The sequence below is a fragment of the Raphanus sativus genome, chromosome 1, assembly GCF_000801105.2.
Source record: "Raphanus sativus cultivar WK10039 chromosome 1, ASM80110v3, whole genome shotgun sequence".
NCBI lineage: Eukaryota > Viridiplantae > Streptophyta > Magnoliopsida > Brassicales > Brassicaceae > Raphanus > Raphanus sativus.
The window spans coordinates 8214178-8231546 of record NC_079511.1 but is presented as its reverse complement, the minus strand read 5'-3'; the positions used below and the strand labels follow the sequence as shown (position 1 = coordinate 8231546).

Below are 17369 nucleotides of genomic sequence, written 5' to 3'. Positions count from 1 at the left end.
GACCGACCGCCGGAATCTCGATCCGCTTTTTCTCTCTTCTCTCTCTTCTCTGTATCAGTATGTCACTCTATAATTTGCTTTTTTTTGGTAAACCACTCTATTATTAGTTCACATTGATTTAAGGAAAAAGGCTAAAATAATTTGCGTGACGTCATGACCATATTTAAAAATAAAAGGAATAATTATTCTTCAGTTTTTTCCAGACATGGGATATCCCTTATTTATATAAACATTTAGACTAACTTTTAAGAGTAAACTAGGTTTTGACCGGCATTTTTAAATTGTACGCTTATTTTTTTTACAAAACTTGATTTATTATAAACTATCTTTCTATCTATAAATATATATTTTTAAGTTATATAATTTTATTTAAATAAGCATAAGCATGTCTCGCATTTGTATTAGTTTATTTTTAAAAGTTAAAAACTGAAATAGAATAATATATCGTCTAACATGTCTTTCATTGGTCAAATTTTGTTTTATAATTTTTTTTATCATAAATGATAGAAATGGAGAAAACATCTGGATCCAAAGAACTGAATCGAACCCAAACCAGATTCAAACTCAAACCAAATATTTCAGATACCCTAAAATGTTCAAAACACCGACCATATCTAAAAATTTGTTCTCCATCAAAAATTATAAATAAATTATATTATTCAAATTTGTAGATTTATATTATTTAATTTATCTTGAGAATTTAAGGTATTTTTTAATTTTTATATTGTTTACATAATTTAATAGATACCCAAACCAACCCCAAAATGCTCGAAATAGGATGTAAATCTCCAAGCATAAAAATCTGAAATCTGAATAGACCCAAATCAAAACCGTATGGATCCCGATTAAAATATTTAAAATTATGTAATTTATTTGGAAATTTTTAGTTTTTCCTAGTATAATTAAATATTTATTTTGGTTTATATATGTAACGTTTTTTTTCAAAAATCAATACCATAGATATGCATATATATATACCGGGTGTGCTTACAGATTATATAATACAATCTTATTCTAATCATGTTTTAAATAATTAGATTTTTTTTGTTATAATATTTTTTTAAATTAGAATATGAAAATATAAATATTTTAGACGTCAGGGTCCAGTTATATTCATATATTAATAATGAACACTAAAAATATTCATACCCATATATTGTTATGCAATCATTGTTTATAGTAAAAATCAGTGGCAGATTTTTTTTTTAACGACTACTTCATTGAATAATATGAAAAATTCCATAGGGAAACAAATGTTAAAGACAAAAACATTACAATGAGTTCAATCTAAATTAGATCTACGAGCACAAAGATGAGGGTAGGTTTTAACCAACTAAGCTACATAATCTTCCATAATCTTTATGTAATTTCATTTAATTATAGATTTTACTGGGGGCAGCTGCGCCCTTACTGCATAGAGTAGATCCGCCCCTGATAACAACAATAGATTTGTTCGAATCAGGTCAGCAAGAACCAAATATATGATCAATGATTTATATATGTTGTTTAAATTTTTCCTTGAGCTAGATTTAGGATGTTTATTTATTAATACTAATTAATATAGCAATGACTTTTCATTGTAAATAATTAAAAAAAAAAACTAAGAGCAGATTCATATTAAAAATTATGTTTTAATAGTATAGATATAGCTTATAGATAGATATCTCTTCTGTGTTAAAAAAAACTAATTTCTTCAAATATTCCAATCAAATTAAAACATGGTTTCATATCTATGTGGCCACAAAATAAAATATAGTAGAATATAACCTAATTACTTTAGTCACTCGCTAGTTGTGTCACTAAGATCTTTTTATGAGTGAAAGTAGTTCTTAAACAATAAAATTATTTGCTCAAAGGAAAATACGAAAATTTATACGAGAATAGTACAGTAAAACCTCTATAAATTAATAATGTTGGAACTTTGAAATTTTATTAATTTATAGAGATATTAATTTACAAAAATTTCCTTATTTAGATTTTTTCTATTTTTATTTTTATTTATATAAAAAAGAAAATATTTTATTTTACTGTATGTACATTATTTAAATTTTAGAAATTTGACTTCAATATTGTTTTATTATCTTATTTTATGTATAATTTTATGTTTCATAGAATTGTTAAGTGGTTTTCGGTATAATTTTACTAAATGTTATCAAAATATATTGAAATGTTAAGAAAAATAAAGAATTTTCATTGTGAATATAAAACCAACAATATAATATTTAACTTATATAAAAATTTTATACAGATAAATTATTAATTTATGATTTTAAGGGGACTATATATTTACATAGAAAATTTAAAAATATTATTATCTTATTATTTTATCGATTTTTGTTATATTTAACACTGGTCCAACTTGGGACCGGTAAAATTTATTAATTTGTAGAAATTATTAATTTATAGATTATTAATTTATAGAGGTTCTACTGTATACCTATCGAATATGTCTTTATAAACTTGTATTACTGAGTAAAAAATAAAAATAAAAATATATAAATATCAAATACTACTAGAATCTATACTAGTAAAATAAAATTCCTATTATGATTTTACCTTAAATTTTTAATCTTAGAGTTATTTATTGTAGCAAATATTCTAAAACTTAGAAAAGGTAAATTAAATTACAGCTGTACATAGCTCACTATTAATCATATTTTTTTTGGGCAACGATTAATCAATATTCTAAATTTTGAAAAAGAAGAAATTGTCTTTCCCATAAATTTTGTGATCGATCACTATAGGTTTAGATGCTTTGATGTCTTATTAGAGTGAAGAGAATACAATACTTATAGAGTACATAAGAGGTCTAGGTCTAAGCTAATGACAATTAGAACCTTTTCATATATACATATCATCTACATGCTCCCTCAAGCTGGAGGTACTCTTGTAACTCCAAGCTTGCCAATGAGTTCTTGAAATCGTGGTTTGGAGAGAGCTTTAGTTAGAGGATCTGCTAGTTGATCACGCGTAGAAACATGAGTAACACGCAGCTTTCCAGCTTGAACATTGTTGCGAATGAAGTGGAAATCAAGAGCTAGGTGCTTCATTCTGGAATGGAAGATAGGGTTGGCAGAGAGATGAGTTGCACCTATGTTGTCGCAATAGATCACAGGTATTGCAGGTAGTCTTACACCAAGTTCAGTCAGCAAGGATATAATCCAACATAGTTCAGAAGTTGTGTTTGCGACGGCACGGTACTCCGCTTCTGTAGAAGATCTAGCCACACCAGTTTGCTTCTTCGATGACCAGGAGATAGGTGTGCCCCCAAGATAGATGACATAGGCGCTGGTAGAGACAAAATCGTCTGTATCTCCTGCCCAATCCGCATCCGAGAAGCCATGAAGAGTGAGAGGGGTACCCCGACGTATGTAAACCCCATGTGATTGCGTACCCGCCAAGTAACGAAGGATTCTCTTAGCTGCACACCAATGTAAGTCAGTAGGTTGGTGCATGAACTGAGAAAGCTTATTGACTGCATAGGCGATATCCGGGCGTGTGAAAGCAAGGTATTGGAGACTCCCAAGTGTAGCTCTGTATTCGCGGGGATCATCTAAGCGAGTGCCAGAGGTGAGACTGAGCTTCGGAGTGGGTGACATTGGCGTTGACACCGGTTTTGCAGAGGCCATGTTTGTCTTCTCAAGAAGATCTGCAACATATTTTTGTTGTCGGAGATGCAAGCCTCGAGTGTCACGGTGGAGCTCAATACCGAGAAAGTACTTTCTCTCACCAAGGTCCTTGATAGAAAACCGAGCTTCCAAGACTTTGATCAAGTTGTCAATGGCAGTGTTGTTGCTCCCGGTGATAATCATATCGTCAACATATACAAGAACATAAAGAGTAACGTTGGTGCCGGTTTTGATGAACAGAGATGTGTCTGCAACAGAATTCACAAAGCCAAGAGTTAGAAGATATGCTCTGAGTTCTTGATACCATGCTCTAGGAGCTTGACGCAAGCCGTAAAGAGCTTTGCGGAGTCGGCAGACGTAGTTGGCGCGATCAGTGTCAACAAAGCCAGGGGGCTGGGTGACATAAACCTTATCGTTCAGTCGGCCTTGGAGAAAGGCATTGTTGACGTCAATTTGCCGTAAGCGCCAGTCATTGTTGATGGCAAGATGAAGAACAGAGCGTACTGTAGTCGACTTGATAACCGGACTGAAGGTGTCCGTGAAGTCTCTGCCATATTGTTGATGGAACCCACGAGCCACCAATCTTGCTTTATACCTGTTAAGAGTACCATCAGGATTATATTTAAGAGTAAAAATACATTTACATCCTACCACATTTTGCTTAGGAGTAGGTGGAACCAGCTCGTGAGTACCATTTCTTATCTGAGCATTTATCTCCTCAACCATAGCATTACGCCAGTTAGGATCCCTCAACGCCTCATCAACAGTCTTTGGGATTTTCGGTTTGATTTTGGGAAGTGAAGGAGTGGGTTTTGCGGCTAGGAGAGACAGTTTCTGTTTTGGTTTAGTAATATTGTTTTTGGATCTTGTGCGCATAGGGTGTTGATTTGGTGGAAGTGGGACGGGTTGTATTTGTGGTTGAGTAACTGTGGGTGGAGGAGAAGCATTGGGTATTGGCGATGGAGGTTGAGAAGGTGGTGGTAAAGGGGAGGTTGCTCTAGGCGTTGAGGTTGCTTGCGGAGGACTCAATGGTGCCGTAGAGGTGGTACCTTGGTTCTCTGCCGTTGCCGATTGGTGAGGATCCAAGCACGGGGTCGGTGCTGCAGGCGTAGACTGAACGAGTTGTCGAGTGGGCACAATGGTAGCATGAGAGAAGGCTGTAGTTTCAGGTGGAGATGAGCTCGAGGGTTTATCGGTATGGGTGAAAGGAAAATTGGTTTCGTTAAAGACAACATGACGTGATGTGTAGATTCTCCCAGAAGATTTCTCCAAGCACAAATAGGCACTCTGAGACAGAGAGTACCCAATGAACGTGCAGGTTGCCGAACGAGGCTCAAGCTTGTGAGCAGCATATGGTCGCAGCCATGGATAGCAAGCACAACCAAAGATGCGAAGCTTCAAATAGTTTGGCTCAGTCCCGAACAGCTTCAAGTATGGAGAGTCGTGATGCAAGACTGGTGTTGGCATACGGTTGATTAAGTAAACCGCCGTCGCAAACGCGTAGCTCCAATATGACTGAGGCAACGAAGCATGACTAAGTAGCGAAAGGCCTGTCTCGACGATATGACGGTGTTTCCTTTCAGACATCCCATTGTGCTCAGGTGTATGTGGTGGGGAAGTGAGATGAGAGATGCCATTGTCGGATAGAAAGGATTGCAACGCCAAGAACTCACCACCATTGTCTGAAAATAGAGTGCTAATCTTGTGCTTGAATCGATTCTCAACAAGTGCTTTGAACTTGATAAACACTTCTTTAGTGTCTGATTTTCGCTTAAGAGGATACATCCAAGTGTAGCGTATGAAGTGATCAACAATCACCAGATAGTATTTGAAGTTATCACGAGAGACAATGGGAGAAGTCCACACATCAGAGTAGAGTATTTGGAGAGGATGATTTGAAGTAATAGAGTTGGTATGAAAAGGTAATTTGTGGCTTTTATTGATGAAGCAATCAGTACAAGATAACTGTTGCAAATTGCTTGAAAAGGGTAAAGAAAACTTGGAAACAATAGTTTTTAAAAGAGGTAAATATGGGTGGCCAAGTCTTGAGTGCCAAGAGGAGAGATCAGGTTTGGTGGGTGAGGACGTATGGAGGATGGTGCGGGGAGGAAGGTTTACTGGCCACTCATACAACTCGTTTCTAGTCTTGCCTTGGAGCAATCGGGTCCCCGTGCTGAGATCCTTCACCTGAAAATGAGCAGGAAAGAATTCCACCGAAACTTGATTAGTGTTGCACATACGATACACATAAATCAAATTCTTTTTGATGTTTGGAACATAAAGAACATCTTTTAAAGCAAGAGGATGCTTTGTAGTAGAGAGTAAGGTGGAACCCGTATTAGTAATCGGCAAGACTGAGCCATCAGCGATCATAACATCTTCTCCTCCGGTATAAGGTTGATGGAGAGCCAAGTTGTTTATATCGGAAGTGATGTGATGAGTGGCGCCACTGTCAAGGAGCCAGTTACCAGCATCATAGGAAGGAGCCGCAGCAGCCATGTTTGCACGAGGTTGCCACGGAGTAGGAGCAGTCTAACGAGGCTGAGCATAGTACTGATTCTGCCCTTGTTGCAGCTGTGAACAGGTCCTTGCACTATGACCATGTATCCCGCATATTTGACATCTTCCTTGATACGGGCGTGGAGCATAGCCACGAGATGGTCTCGGCGAGTAGCTCGACATCTGCGAGGAGTGATGCCCACGGTAGCCACCCCTTGGCTGATTGTTACGGTAGTTGTGCCTGTTGTTTCCACGATAGTTGACTGCATTTGCAGTAACCGGAGTAGCTGCTGGTGTCACCGTCGCGGCGCTCTGCAATTTGGCTTCATAGTTAATAAGTTTCTCATGTACCTCAATCAGAGATGGAGAGATATCACGGCCCTCAAGCTGATCCACAACGGTTTTGTACTCGTCAGACAAACCTTCGAAGACTGCTTCAAGCTGATCTTCATGGTCCATCGCTTTTCCGAGAAGAGCAAGTTGATCAGAACGAGATATAAGACCTTGCATATATTCATCGATAGGCTTTGCTCCCTTAGTCCAGTGCTTGATCTGTTGACATAGCTGTTGAATGTGGCCACGACTTGGCTTGGCGTAGGTAGAGGCAAGGATGTTCCAGATCTCTGCAGCGGTGGAAGCCGTGGACAGAAGCGGCTGAACAGAGATGGTGATAGCACCGAGAAGAGCGCTATACAGGAGGCGATCTTGGCGCTTCCATAACCCATAAGCCGGGTTTGCACTGATAACACCATCAGTGGTTACGGTAGGAGCAGGGACGACGGTAGATCCGTCAAGATGACCCGCGAGGTCATAGCCATCAAGGAGAGCGTGCACTTGGCGGTTCCACATGATGTAGTTGGAGGGGGTGAGCTTTGTCACGTTGGCCATGTTTACGTTGAGAAGAACTGACGTATCAGATACGTTAATGGTTTCAGCAGAGGAGGCTGGAGAGAGAGGCATGTCTAAGATGTGAAAAAGTGGCGTAAAAAGAAAATTTTTATTTTAGGTATCGCTTTGCTCTGATACCATATAGGTTTAGATGCTTTGATGTCTTATTAGAGTGAAGAGAATACAATATTTATAGAGTACATAAGAGGTCTAGGGCCTCGATTGGTACAGCATATGAAGAAGCAATAGCAGAATGCTGTAGAAGCAGTATGCTGCAGAAGCTGTATGCTCTCACTAAAATTCTTAATAAAATGATTGGTAGAGCAGTAGCATTATACAATTTTAAAATTATCATAAAAGTTAGTATATAATATATTTATTTTAAATTAATATATATTAAATTATAATATATATTAATAATATATTTGTTATTAAAAATAATGAATCTTATTTAATTTTATAAATTAAATTAATTTTTAAATGTGAAATAGTATTATTTAAAATAAAAAAAACTATTTAAAAATAAAATTTATTTTTGGAAAAAATAATTTTGATAATATTAAATAAAATAAATAAATTTTAAAAAGTAATTTATATAAAAATTATCATTATTTATTTATTGGTTGAGAAATAAATGATCCATATATAATATTATCATAAAAAATAATCTATGACATATAATTTATTTATTTATAAATAATATAAATGTGTTTATTTTATAATATATAAATATATATTATTTTATGTATTTTATTAGAAATAATGAATGATATGTGTAATTATATAAATTTATTGTATTTTAAATGTGAAATATTGTTATTTTAAAAAAATAAAATAATTAATCACAAATTTTAGTTTTTAAATATAAATTTATTTTTGATTATAAGCATATTTTTTATATTATTAAACACACATAATTTAATTACATATAATTATTTTTGAATATATATAAATTCAAAATGCAAATGCTCTTTCAAAAGCTTTATATGAGAGCATTGAGCAAAGAGCATTTGGAGAGCATTAGCATCTTATAAATGCTTTTCTAAATGCTTTTGTGATCAATGTTGATTGGATAATAAGGAGCATAATGCTAATGTTAATGCTCTGCCAATCAAGCCCTAGGTCTAAGCTAATGACAATTAGAACCTTTCCATATATACATATCATCTACAATCACCCCCCTCCTATTTCTTTGGCATCAAATAACCCTTTTTACGTTGTAGTTTTTTCTTTTGTTTTCAGTTTTATCCAGTTTAGTTTTTTCTGATTTTAACATATAACATTAACCAATTTTGTTACGTTGAAATAAATATTTTAATTTCTTTTAGATATATACGTGCATTTTGTGTTCTATAACTTCTATTAAGTATGGAGCGATGGTCGAACACAATACTATTAAATAAAGTTTGTCATATAAATTTCCATAAATGATATGTTTAAAATTTAATAATATACATGGCCCAACATATCATAAACTTCCACAATGAATATGTATAAAATTGAGTAACATGTGCAAAACTACTAGACTCTTAAACATTGTTGTAATTTTTTTTATCAGCACAACTTTGTTGTAAATACCTACATGATATTAGTATATATTTTATTTAAATTTTGTTTCTTTAAACAGAGTAATATGAAAAAATAAAGAAAAATAAAATATAGCATATTTATATTTAATATTATATATTACTTCTGAACCGAAATTTTACTAAATACTATTTAAATATGAATTCTTTATAACTGATATATCTGGAACCAACCTGAATATTCAAAGTCTTAACTCTAATCATATAAGTATCTAAACTACGATGTATATATGTAAAAAACTCATAAATCTCTAACATAATAATGGCAAGATTTGGTCACGATATATTTTATGTTATGAATATATGAAACATTCACTAGATACCATATTTCAAAAGTTAGTTATAAAAAAAAAAGTTAGTTATAAAAAATGATATTCCCTCTGTTTCATAATAAATGTCACTCTGGACTCATTTTCTTGTTACACAAAGAGTGTCACTTTACAATTCCAATGTAATTATACTAACTTTCAGCTGAAAATTAATTGCAAACTGCATTGATTTTATAAATAATTTTATTTATCTAAAATACTATTGGTCAAAGAGGTATAATTAATTACAACTTACATATATTTCAACAATTTTCTTAACCTGTGTGAAAAATGTCACAACGACACTCTTTAAAAAACGGAGGGAGTAATTTATCATAATAAATTATTACATTAAAATTTACTTATGATTTTGTCTGTCATCAATTATGAGTTTAATTGTTTTAACAATATCTACTAAATTTTAATTATTCTGTAAATATTAAAGATTGGCTTACGATACTATACACGTCATTTTTCTATAAATAACTGCTACTCCACCATATTCCCATCACGAACAACTTCAGAAAAAGCTGTAAAACTCATCTTTTGCATTATCAAAATTTCCATATGAAAACTACAAGACTATACTAACCACAACATGTATCATTAAAATAATAAAAACAATACATGAAAAATTTGACATAACCAAATATTATATGTTATAAAATATTTTTTTTATAAAATAAATACTTTCGTATTTTAAGTCGCAGATCAAAATCTAATTTTCCAATTATATGGAATGTTAGGCTGTGCAGCGATGATCTATCAAACCACCTACGGAGATTTACGCACCAAGGAAAAACGGAGATACTTTGAAAAAGCATCGAGGTGGTGCTGAAGACTTCAGGCTTTGTCAATGGTGAATTTCCAGCTGTATGCGATTGCAGTTGCTTCTAGCAATTTACAAAGCCGGTCATAAACATATCAAAGTAAAACATTAACGCTGAAGCCTTACATATTTTAAGGGCATCTCTAACCCTACTCTATTTTCTACTCCAAACATTATTTTACAGTAAAATCTTTCTAATTTCCACTTCATTCTCAATTCTAAAATGGAGTAATAGCTAAGTTTATTCCATTTAAAATAGCTAAGATTATTACATATTACTCCAATTTAGAGTTCAATATTTTTTATTTATGAAATGGTCCTTTAAATATTTTATATTCTTATTTCTTACTTAAATAATATTTTAAAATGATAAAATAACATGAAAACAAGTTATTTCATTATTTAATAATTTGACATAAAATGCATAACATAACTAAACAACATAAACAATATAAAATAAAAATAACATAAATTTAAATGTCCGATTTCAGTTTTTTCTTACTCGATTTAGGAATATCAAAGATAAAGAAGCTTATTTCATTACGAAATGCATTAGTTGATCATTTGTGGGTAATATATTCTAATGCTTATTATTGAGCCAACTTATATATTATGTTTTATTCTATTTTTATGATTTATTGTACCTTTTAATAATAATGTTTAATTTAAATAAATTATATTTTAAGTCATTTTTGCAAACATAAAATAGTTGGAGTTAATTGGTAAACTTTTATAAGTATAAGATTTTATTAACAATTATTAACTATTTTGGAGTAAAAATGGAGTAATACATTGGAATAAAATCTTACTTTATTTTAGAGTTGCACTATTTTAGAGTAAAATTTGGAGAAATATATTGGAGATGCTCTAAGTATTAAACACATATATAGATATAGATCACTATTTTTATTATTATTAATTCTAATAAACTGTATTTGGTCTCCAAAATATTAACAACGATTCTGTCTGTTTGAATTGGGACACATATCTAAATCTGACTTTATAATATCTTTATACTTTGTTAGTCTCGTGTTTGGATGTACCTAGGGATGTTAAACCTTCACGTTGATATTATGGTTTTTTAGAATCAGAAAATGTATTGAGACATGATCATAAGAACGTCCATCAAATAATAGTAAAAAAAGTTCAAATTGTCTTGATCTAGAGGTAAAAGGATTCTACCTGGAGTTTTCACCCTGGATTCGAGTAGCATTGATCATCCATAACGTCTTAAGTGGCAAAAAAACCAGATTTTTATAAACTTCGTAGGATTAGTTTTTGGATATAGAAAACTTTTGGATTTCACGACTATAAAAAAAAATCTGAAATGTTTTTTTTCCTGTCTTTCAAACTAAATATTAAAAAAACAAAAGGAAAACACGATAAGGCTGCCTTGTCAAGAAACCTTTCATGAACGGCACTTCCCATGTGGAGCAACACGATTTAAAATCCCGAATCACATTTTTTTTTGAAAAACAAAATGTCGTCCAAAACTGGAAAAGACAAACAGAGAGACAGCGAATCACTAAATTTTCCAAAAGAAGTAATAAATGACGGGGTTGACAAAAAAAGTAATAAATGACGGTCCACTAAAAATTTGTCATATTTGAAGAAATTGAGACAAAGGGAGATCGGTGGTAGTCGAGATGGATAACCCCTGCTCTTTCAATAAGTGTAAGTGTTAGTAATTATTTTAAACTGTGTTTACTTTATATCTTAATAAAAAATATCAAATTATAGAGAAAAATACTACAGGAGATCTTTAACTTGGTGTATGGCATACCATCGAATATGAATCTTATATGACGATTCAGAGTGGTGCAGTCAGGCGCATATTTTTTCAAATGGTAGAATTATCGGCTGTATAATCGTCTTTGTAATATTTTCATCATTGTAATAGGATAATTAATCCATTCAGACGTTAGAAAAATAGTTTATACTAGGAATGAATATATTTTTATGATAAAAAACTACATTGAAGTTTAGAAAAGAAAATCAAATTATTAAATAGGATTTCACGGTTCATAAGTCATTTTATGTTGTCTATGCTTGTGAATTAATCCAATTATATTACCTTTGGATAATTAGCGTTCATCTTTATATAAATTTGATTAGTACTATTTAATAGTTTCAAAGACACAATACAACCGTATACTATATTGTGGATTGTGCGATATATTTTTAGCAAAATGCATGAAAATTGTCTTTGATAGGAAACAAAAAGAGTGAGAGCGAAAATAAAGTTGAAAAAAAATATTTCAGTTAGATAACATTATAGAATTTATAAATTAGTTTATCTGAAATTTCGTATATATATTTTTATTAAATAAAATTTCACATTTTATATGATATTTTCACCGAAATCCGATCGGATATTCAAAATACCTGAAATATTTTGTGTATATTAGGTATATTAGATACATTTGGACATTTCATATATGTTTTTGGCATTACAAATACTCTTTTAAATTTCAGGTTAAGTTTTTAGTTATAGTTTGAATTTCAGGTAAAATTTTTAAAAAATCAAAATATATTTCACATATTTGGATAATTTTTTAAGTATTATTTAGTTTATTGGATCACATTTGGAGTAAAATCTAGAGCCTGTGTATATAGATATTTTGGATATTATTTTGGATGTTTGAATATTTGTTCGGGTTTCAAATATATTTTTGGATTCGGACTTGGTATCCGAAAATCACAGCTATTTTACAGATATTTAAACTAAGCCAACTATTACCCTGTGGTATCATCATTTATGCTCATCGAGGAGTTCCTAATTTTTGGATGCTAAAAACATAAATGATACGTAAAGTTAAAATCTGTTACTATGCGAATTTTATAATTTAGATATTTAAAAATAAAAAGATAATTAATTCAAATTTTCATTTGTATTATTTTATAGATGTTTAGATTTTTGGATTTTCTAATTTCAAATTTTCACCACCGAACCAATTCAACATTGGTCTTTTATTGCAATTTTATCTTATTTCTTTTGCAGTTTTTGCTTTACTTAGGGCATCTCAAACACCATTCTATTTTTCACTTTAAAATATAGTTTAGAGTAAAAATATTCCAATGGTACTCTATCTCTCACTCTATAATAGAGTGATAAATAGGTTTACTCAAAATATAGAGTAAATTGTTATTTTTGTTCATCATTCTATTTTCTACTCTAAAATAGAATATCATTGGAAAAAACTTCTATTCTATTATAAAGTTACTATATTTTAGAATAAAAAATAGAAAAAACCATTAGAGATGATATTAAGGAGTCGATAAGTATTACATTAATATGCGGTAATGTATCATGAACGAGATTCTACAACACAACAAGAGATTCTTTGATCCGAACCAATGGCGAAGGAATGCATATGGTGAGGAGGTTCCTGCTTTGATCACTAATAAAGAACCTAAGATGCTGTTCAGATTCTATCTTCAGGTTCTGATTCTGACTAATATGTTAGAGTATTTCTAAAAAAAATTCTATAACTTCAAATATATAATTTTCTGGTCTCTAAAAAAAATTTTCAAAAATTTAAATTTAGAATTTTTTTATTTATCGTTTTAATCTTTAATTTTTTTTATATCTTACAATTATTTTAGATTTATTTTTATAAACTAGAGTTTTATACATAAAATAAAATTTATATTATTTTAAAACTAGAATTAGACAACAAGAAGTTAAGAATATTACAAAAGAAACTTAATTAAAAAATTATATTATTTTAAAACCTGGGTTAGGAGGTTAGGAGGAAACCATATTCCTCCCGTATAGCATGAACTGGTTTTCACGAAGACGCGACTCTTGTCACCTTTTTTTTTTTGAACCGACTCTTGTCACCTTTTTTCATTTAAAGAAAGACATTGCAATAAAAGTAACATGCATAATTGCAGTATCAAGCCGATTGGTTGGATTGTAGCTATAAGAAATTTACTGTAGAATTTAGACTGTAAATCTTTTTTTATGTAATTGTATTTAATGTAACTGTAGAAATTAAGTAAAAGAAATAATGAAAAAAAAATATTCCTACAACAATATTTTAAAAAGGAAATAGTTTCCTACAACCATATTTTTTTGATTTAGAAAATAAGGATTCTGCAACCATTTTTTTATTTTATTGACTTTAGCTTTAAGAACTTAAGTTACGATTGGTAATTCAAATGGTTGTAGATATAAATTAAAGCTAAAATCACTAGTTACAATTCAACTATCACCCCCATTGACTAAAAATGACAAAGTTATCTATCGAATAAGAAATTAGTAGAGCTGAAAAACATGCAGTAACGCACAAGAAACAGAAACAAAAACAAAAAATTGCATTTGATTTGTGAGTGTTCTTTGTTACCTATAACATTTTACTCAAGTTTCGTCAAGCTGTATATGATTCACTTCATGGTTTGGTTTCCTCATGCGTTCTGCGGATATCAAACTTGTCTACAAACTCCAACGGAGAAACCGTCTCGTTTCTGATCCTCTTAACCTTGGGGCTCAACAGTCCTCTGTGGCTGAATCCATACACATTTAGCACTTGGTTATCTGCAAAATTAAAAGCTCTCTCCATGCTCTTGAAGCACCTCTCCTCTGCGTAATCAGCGTAGCTGCCACACGGTTTGCACCCCACGAAATGCGTCACAAACGGCCATCTCTCATCTCCCAGTCCCGGATGATATTTCTCCATCATCTCCTCATACTTATCAACCAAACCCTCCCAAAACCCGTGCAAATAGTATTGGTTCTCAACGTAAACCTTCTCCATCCACTTATCCTTCTGCGAAAGCAGGAGATATATCAACGCTGACTGATCATCCGCCTCAAAAGCTGGCCTACCTTTCAGATAAGCTGTCAGTACCTTCCCAGCTTCGTCGCGGACAGGACCTTTCGGTCCCATTGGAGCCCAAGCATCTAACAGATCCAGTGACCACTGACAGTTCCTCAACATAAAAACACCCGTGTTCAACGCAACCCATGACTTTTGGTTGAACAGCAAGTCCGGATAACCGTGTATCACCAGGTTATGCTTCTCGTACCGAGACAAGGGGATCTCAAACAGTATATCAGTGAACAAAGCATCACTATCCATCCACCAAATCCATTCTACTTCCGGATGAGACAGCATCAGTCTCCTAATCATAGGCAATTTAGTCCAATACCCTGAGAGTTCCTCATCTAGATGTGCCATGTTGTACACGATCTCTATCCCGTGGAGCCTACAGTAATCAATCTTGTTCTTGACTGATTTCAGTAGATAATAGTCTCCAATGGGTTTATCACAGGGTCCTGGAGAAGACCCGGTGAGAAGCAAGATTCGAGGTTTGCCGTTGACTATACTAGGAAACCCAGGGTTCTGATTCAGCCATACCTTGCGTTGACTGTCCCAGTCAGTGATCTTGGGTCCTAGAGTGTACGTCACGTTGGGATTAGCCTCAGGTTTGGACTGTTCCTCCAAGGCAGTAGGAAGATTAGCCTTAGGTTTTGGCTGTTCCTCCAAGGCAGTAGGAGGATTAGCCTTAGGTTTTGGCTGTTCCTCCAAGTCAGTAGGAGGATTAGCCTCAGGTTTTGGCGGTTCCTCCGAGTCAGTAGGAGGACTAGCCTCAGGTTTCGGCGGCTCCTTCAAGTCGGTCGGATGATCCGAATCAGATGGGCTCTCGGCAAGAATAATAGGCTCAGTTTCCTTGATGAGACTTTGATTGACAGCGTCAGCGTTGGGGGAGCTTCCAAGGTTCCCAACACTGACTGTACCAAGTAAGACGAGAATAGTCACGAAGCCGCAGAGAATCATGATTTTGATGTTCATTGAGGTATTTTGGACCTGCCAACCGCGTAACAAGCCACGGTTTCTCCCTCCACCATTAGATACAGCCGTTGTCGGAAGTCCTCCTACACCACTTCCGGAGATTCTCAACGCATCCTGAACCATTTCACTTTTCCTTCTCTAGATGTCACTTAAAGAGAGAGAGACCTGAAGATGGCACTTAAACCGTACACAGTCTAATAATAACCATAATCAGTGAAGACTTTCTTACTCACAGGATTTGTAGATCCCTCTGAGCTACACGGCTCTGAAATTTCAGATTTTTGGCAGGATCCCGAAGGAAGACTAGTAGCGATGGAGAGATCAAGTCAAGTCAACAATCAGAAGGGCCTCCTTTAAAAATTAATTAAAGAATTATTAAATTAGATAATGGAGAAATGTGTAATTAAATATATTTGTTGCTAGAGAAAGTGCTGTGCTCGATCCAATATGCATGCCAACATTTACCATCTTATTATGAAGAAAAAACGTTTAGTAACTTCAACATATGAACAGGACAACCATGCCAGATTGCTTGGATTTTTTTGCATGAGGATGTTCAAAGCATGCTAGGTATCTCTACTAAGTACTAACTAAAGTAACCATGTATGTGAGTATAAAACAAGAACCAACAGTGTATAAGGGTAAAAAGTCTATACCTGAATCAGCCATGACCTTGATACCTTGGAACTTAGACGCAGAGTTTTGAAACGTGTTGCCATATAAACCGAGGTTGAGAGCTCTAAGGAAATATTTTTTATGTACTAACAAGTTTGATCCAAAAGAAATCATAAAAACGAATTCAAGAGTTAGAACTAAAGAAGGTAAATAAGCCACTTAGTAAACTGAACATGCTGCAAGCCTGGAACTATCAAAAGCAGTCAATTTGTTTTCATATAGAAACAAAAGAAATGTTTATTCATTTTTCAGAACGCTGCAACAGAATGACGAAAATGAGTGAAGATACAGGACTAACAACTTATTGATGTTTTCTCAATGCCATACAAGGGATAGACCCTTCTCCATTTCTATATCTGTTAACAGCTTATAGGCGTAGTGTATCTGCAAAATACTGAGCAGCACTGATGGTATTAGCAGACAGCTAGCTAACACAGAAACATATATAAAACAGATTACCGAACAAAGAATCAACCGACATGTGCAAATATCTCCTGAACCACAATCCCTGTCATTGATCAATTTAGACAAAAAAAAAACGGTGGTTAGAGTTGGTGTGCAATGTATTTTCCACTTATAATAACACTTGAAAATCCTAATGTCTAATCCTCAAATTCAATTGGATATTCATTCGAATGTCTTAACAGAAATACACAGCATTCTGAGTTATCTTAGTAACAAGGTCAAAAGAGAAAACTTTTTCCATAGTAATTTAGCTATCTTTCTTCCACATTCAAGACTACAAAACTAGCAACAAGCTTCAACCTTTCACCCATTGCATTGTCATCATAGAACCTGTTTTTTAAAAAAGTAGATTTGCATTCATCTTCTTCTTCTAGTTTTAACTTTTAAGAAACCAATTCATAACGAAGAATTCAACATACAGAGAGAGAGAGAGAGAGAGAGAGATTGTGCAGAAACGAGAGAGAATGTACATCGCAGGGGAGGGAGAGACTGCGATAGGAGCCGCATCGGCTCTGATGAAGACGGAGGTCATCGACGACGGAGACAGACAGAGGTTGCTTCGTCGGATCAAATATTTATCCTCTGCTCTGCCGCCTAGTATCATTTTTATGTTTAAGTGATGCATTAAATAAGTGATCACTCTTTGTTTATGGACTGGACGCATCTTAATTCTTTTTATTTTATTTTTTTCG

General features: G+C 33.2%; 1 protein-coding gene across 3 annotated transcripts; it reads right to left on the bottom strand.

Annotated features, from left to right (window-relative positions):
- Positions 1-13936: 13936 nt before the first annotated feature.
- LOC108828198 (xyloglucan 6-xylosyltransferase 4) lies at positions 13937-17292 on the bottom strand. 3 transcript variants are annotated; one of them, XM_018601841.2, is made up of 5 exons: positions 17148-17292; positions 16692-16720; positions 16511-16606; positions 16194-16298; positions 13937-15888 (listed from the first exon to the last, which is right to left on the bottom strand). In XM_018601841.2, the coding sequence occupies exon 5, from the start codon at positions 15658-15660 to the stop codon at positions 14134-14136; it is 1527 nt and encodes a 508-aa protein (XP_018457343.1). In that variant the 5' UTR covers positions 15661-15888; positions 16194-16298; positions 16511-16606; positions 16692-16720; positions 17148-17292; the 3' UTR covers positions 13937-14133. The 3 variants fall into 3 exon arrangements, with proteins under 3 accessions (XP_018457343.1, XP_056865086.1, XP_056865084.1); XM_057009106.1 differs by having other exon boundaries at positions 16194-16606; positions 16672-16720; XM_057009104.1 differs by having other exon boundaries at positions 16194-16606.
- Positions 17293-17369: the final 77 nt, after the last annotated feature.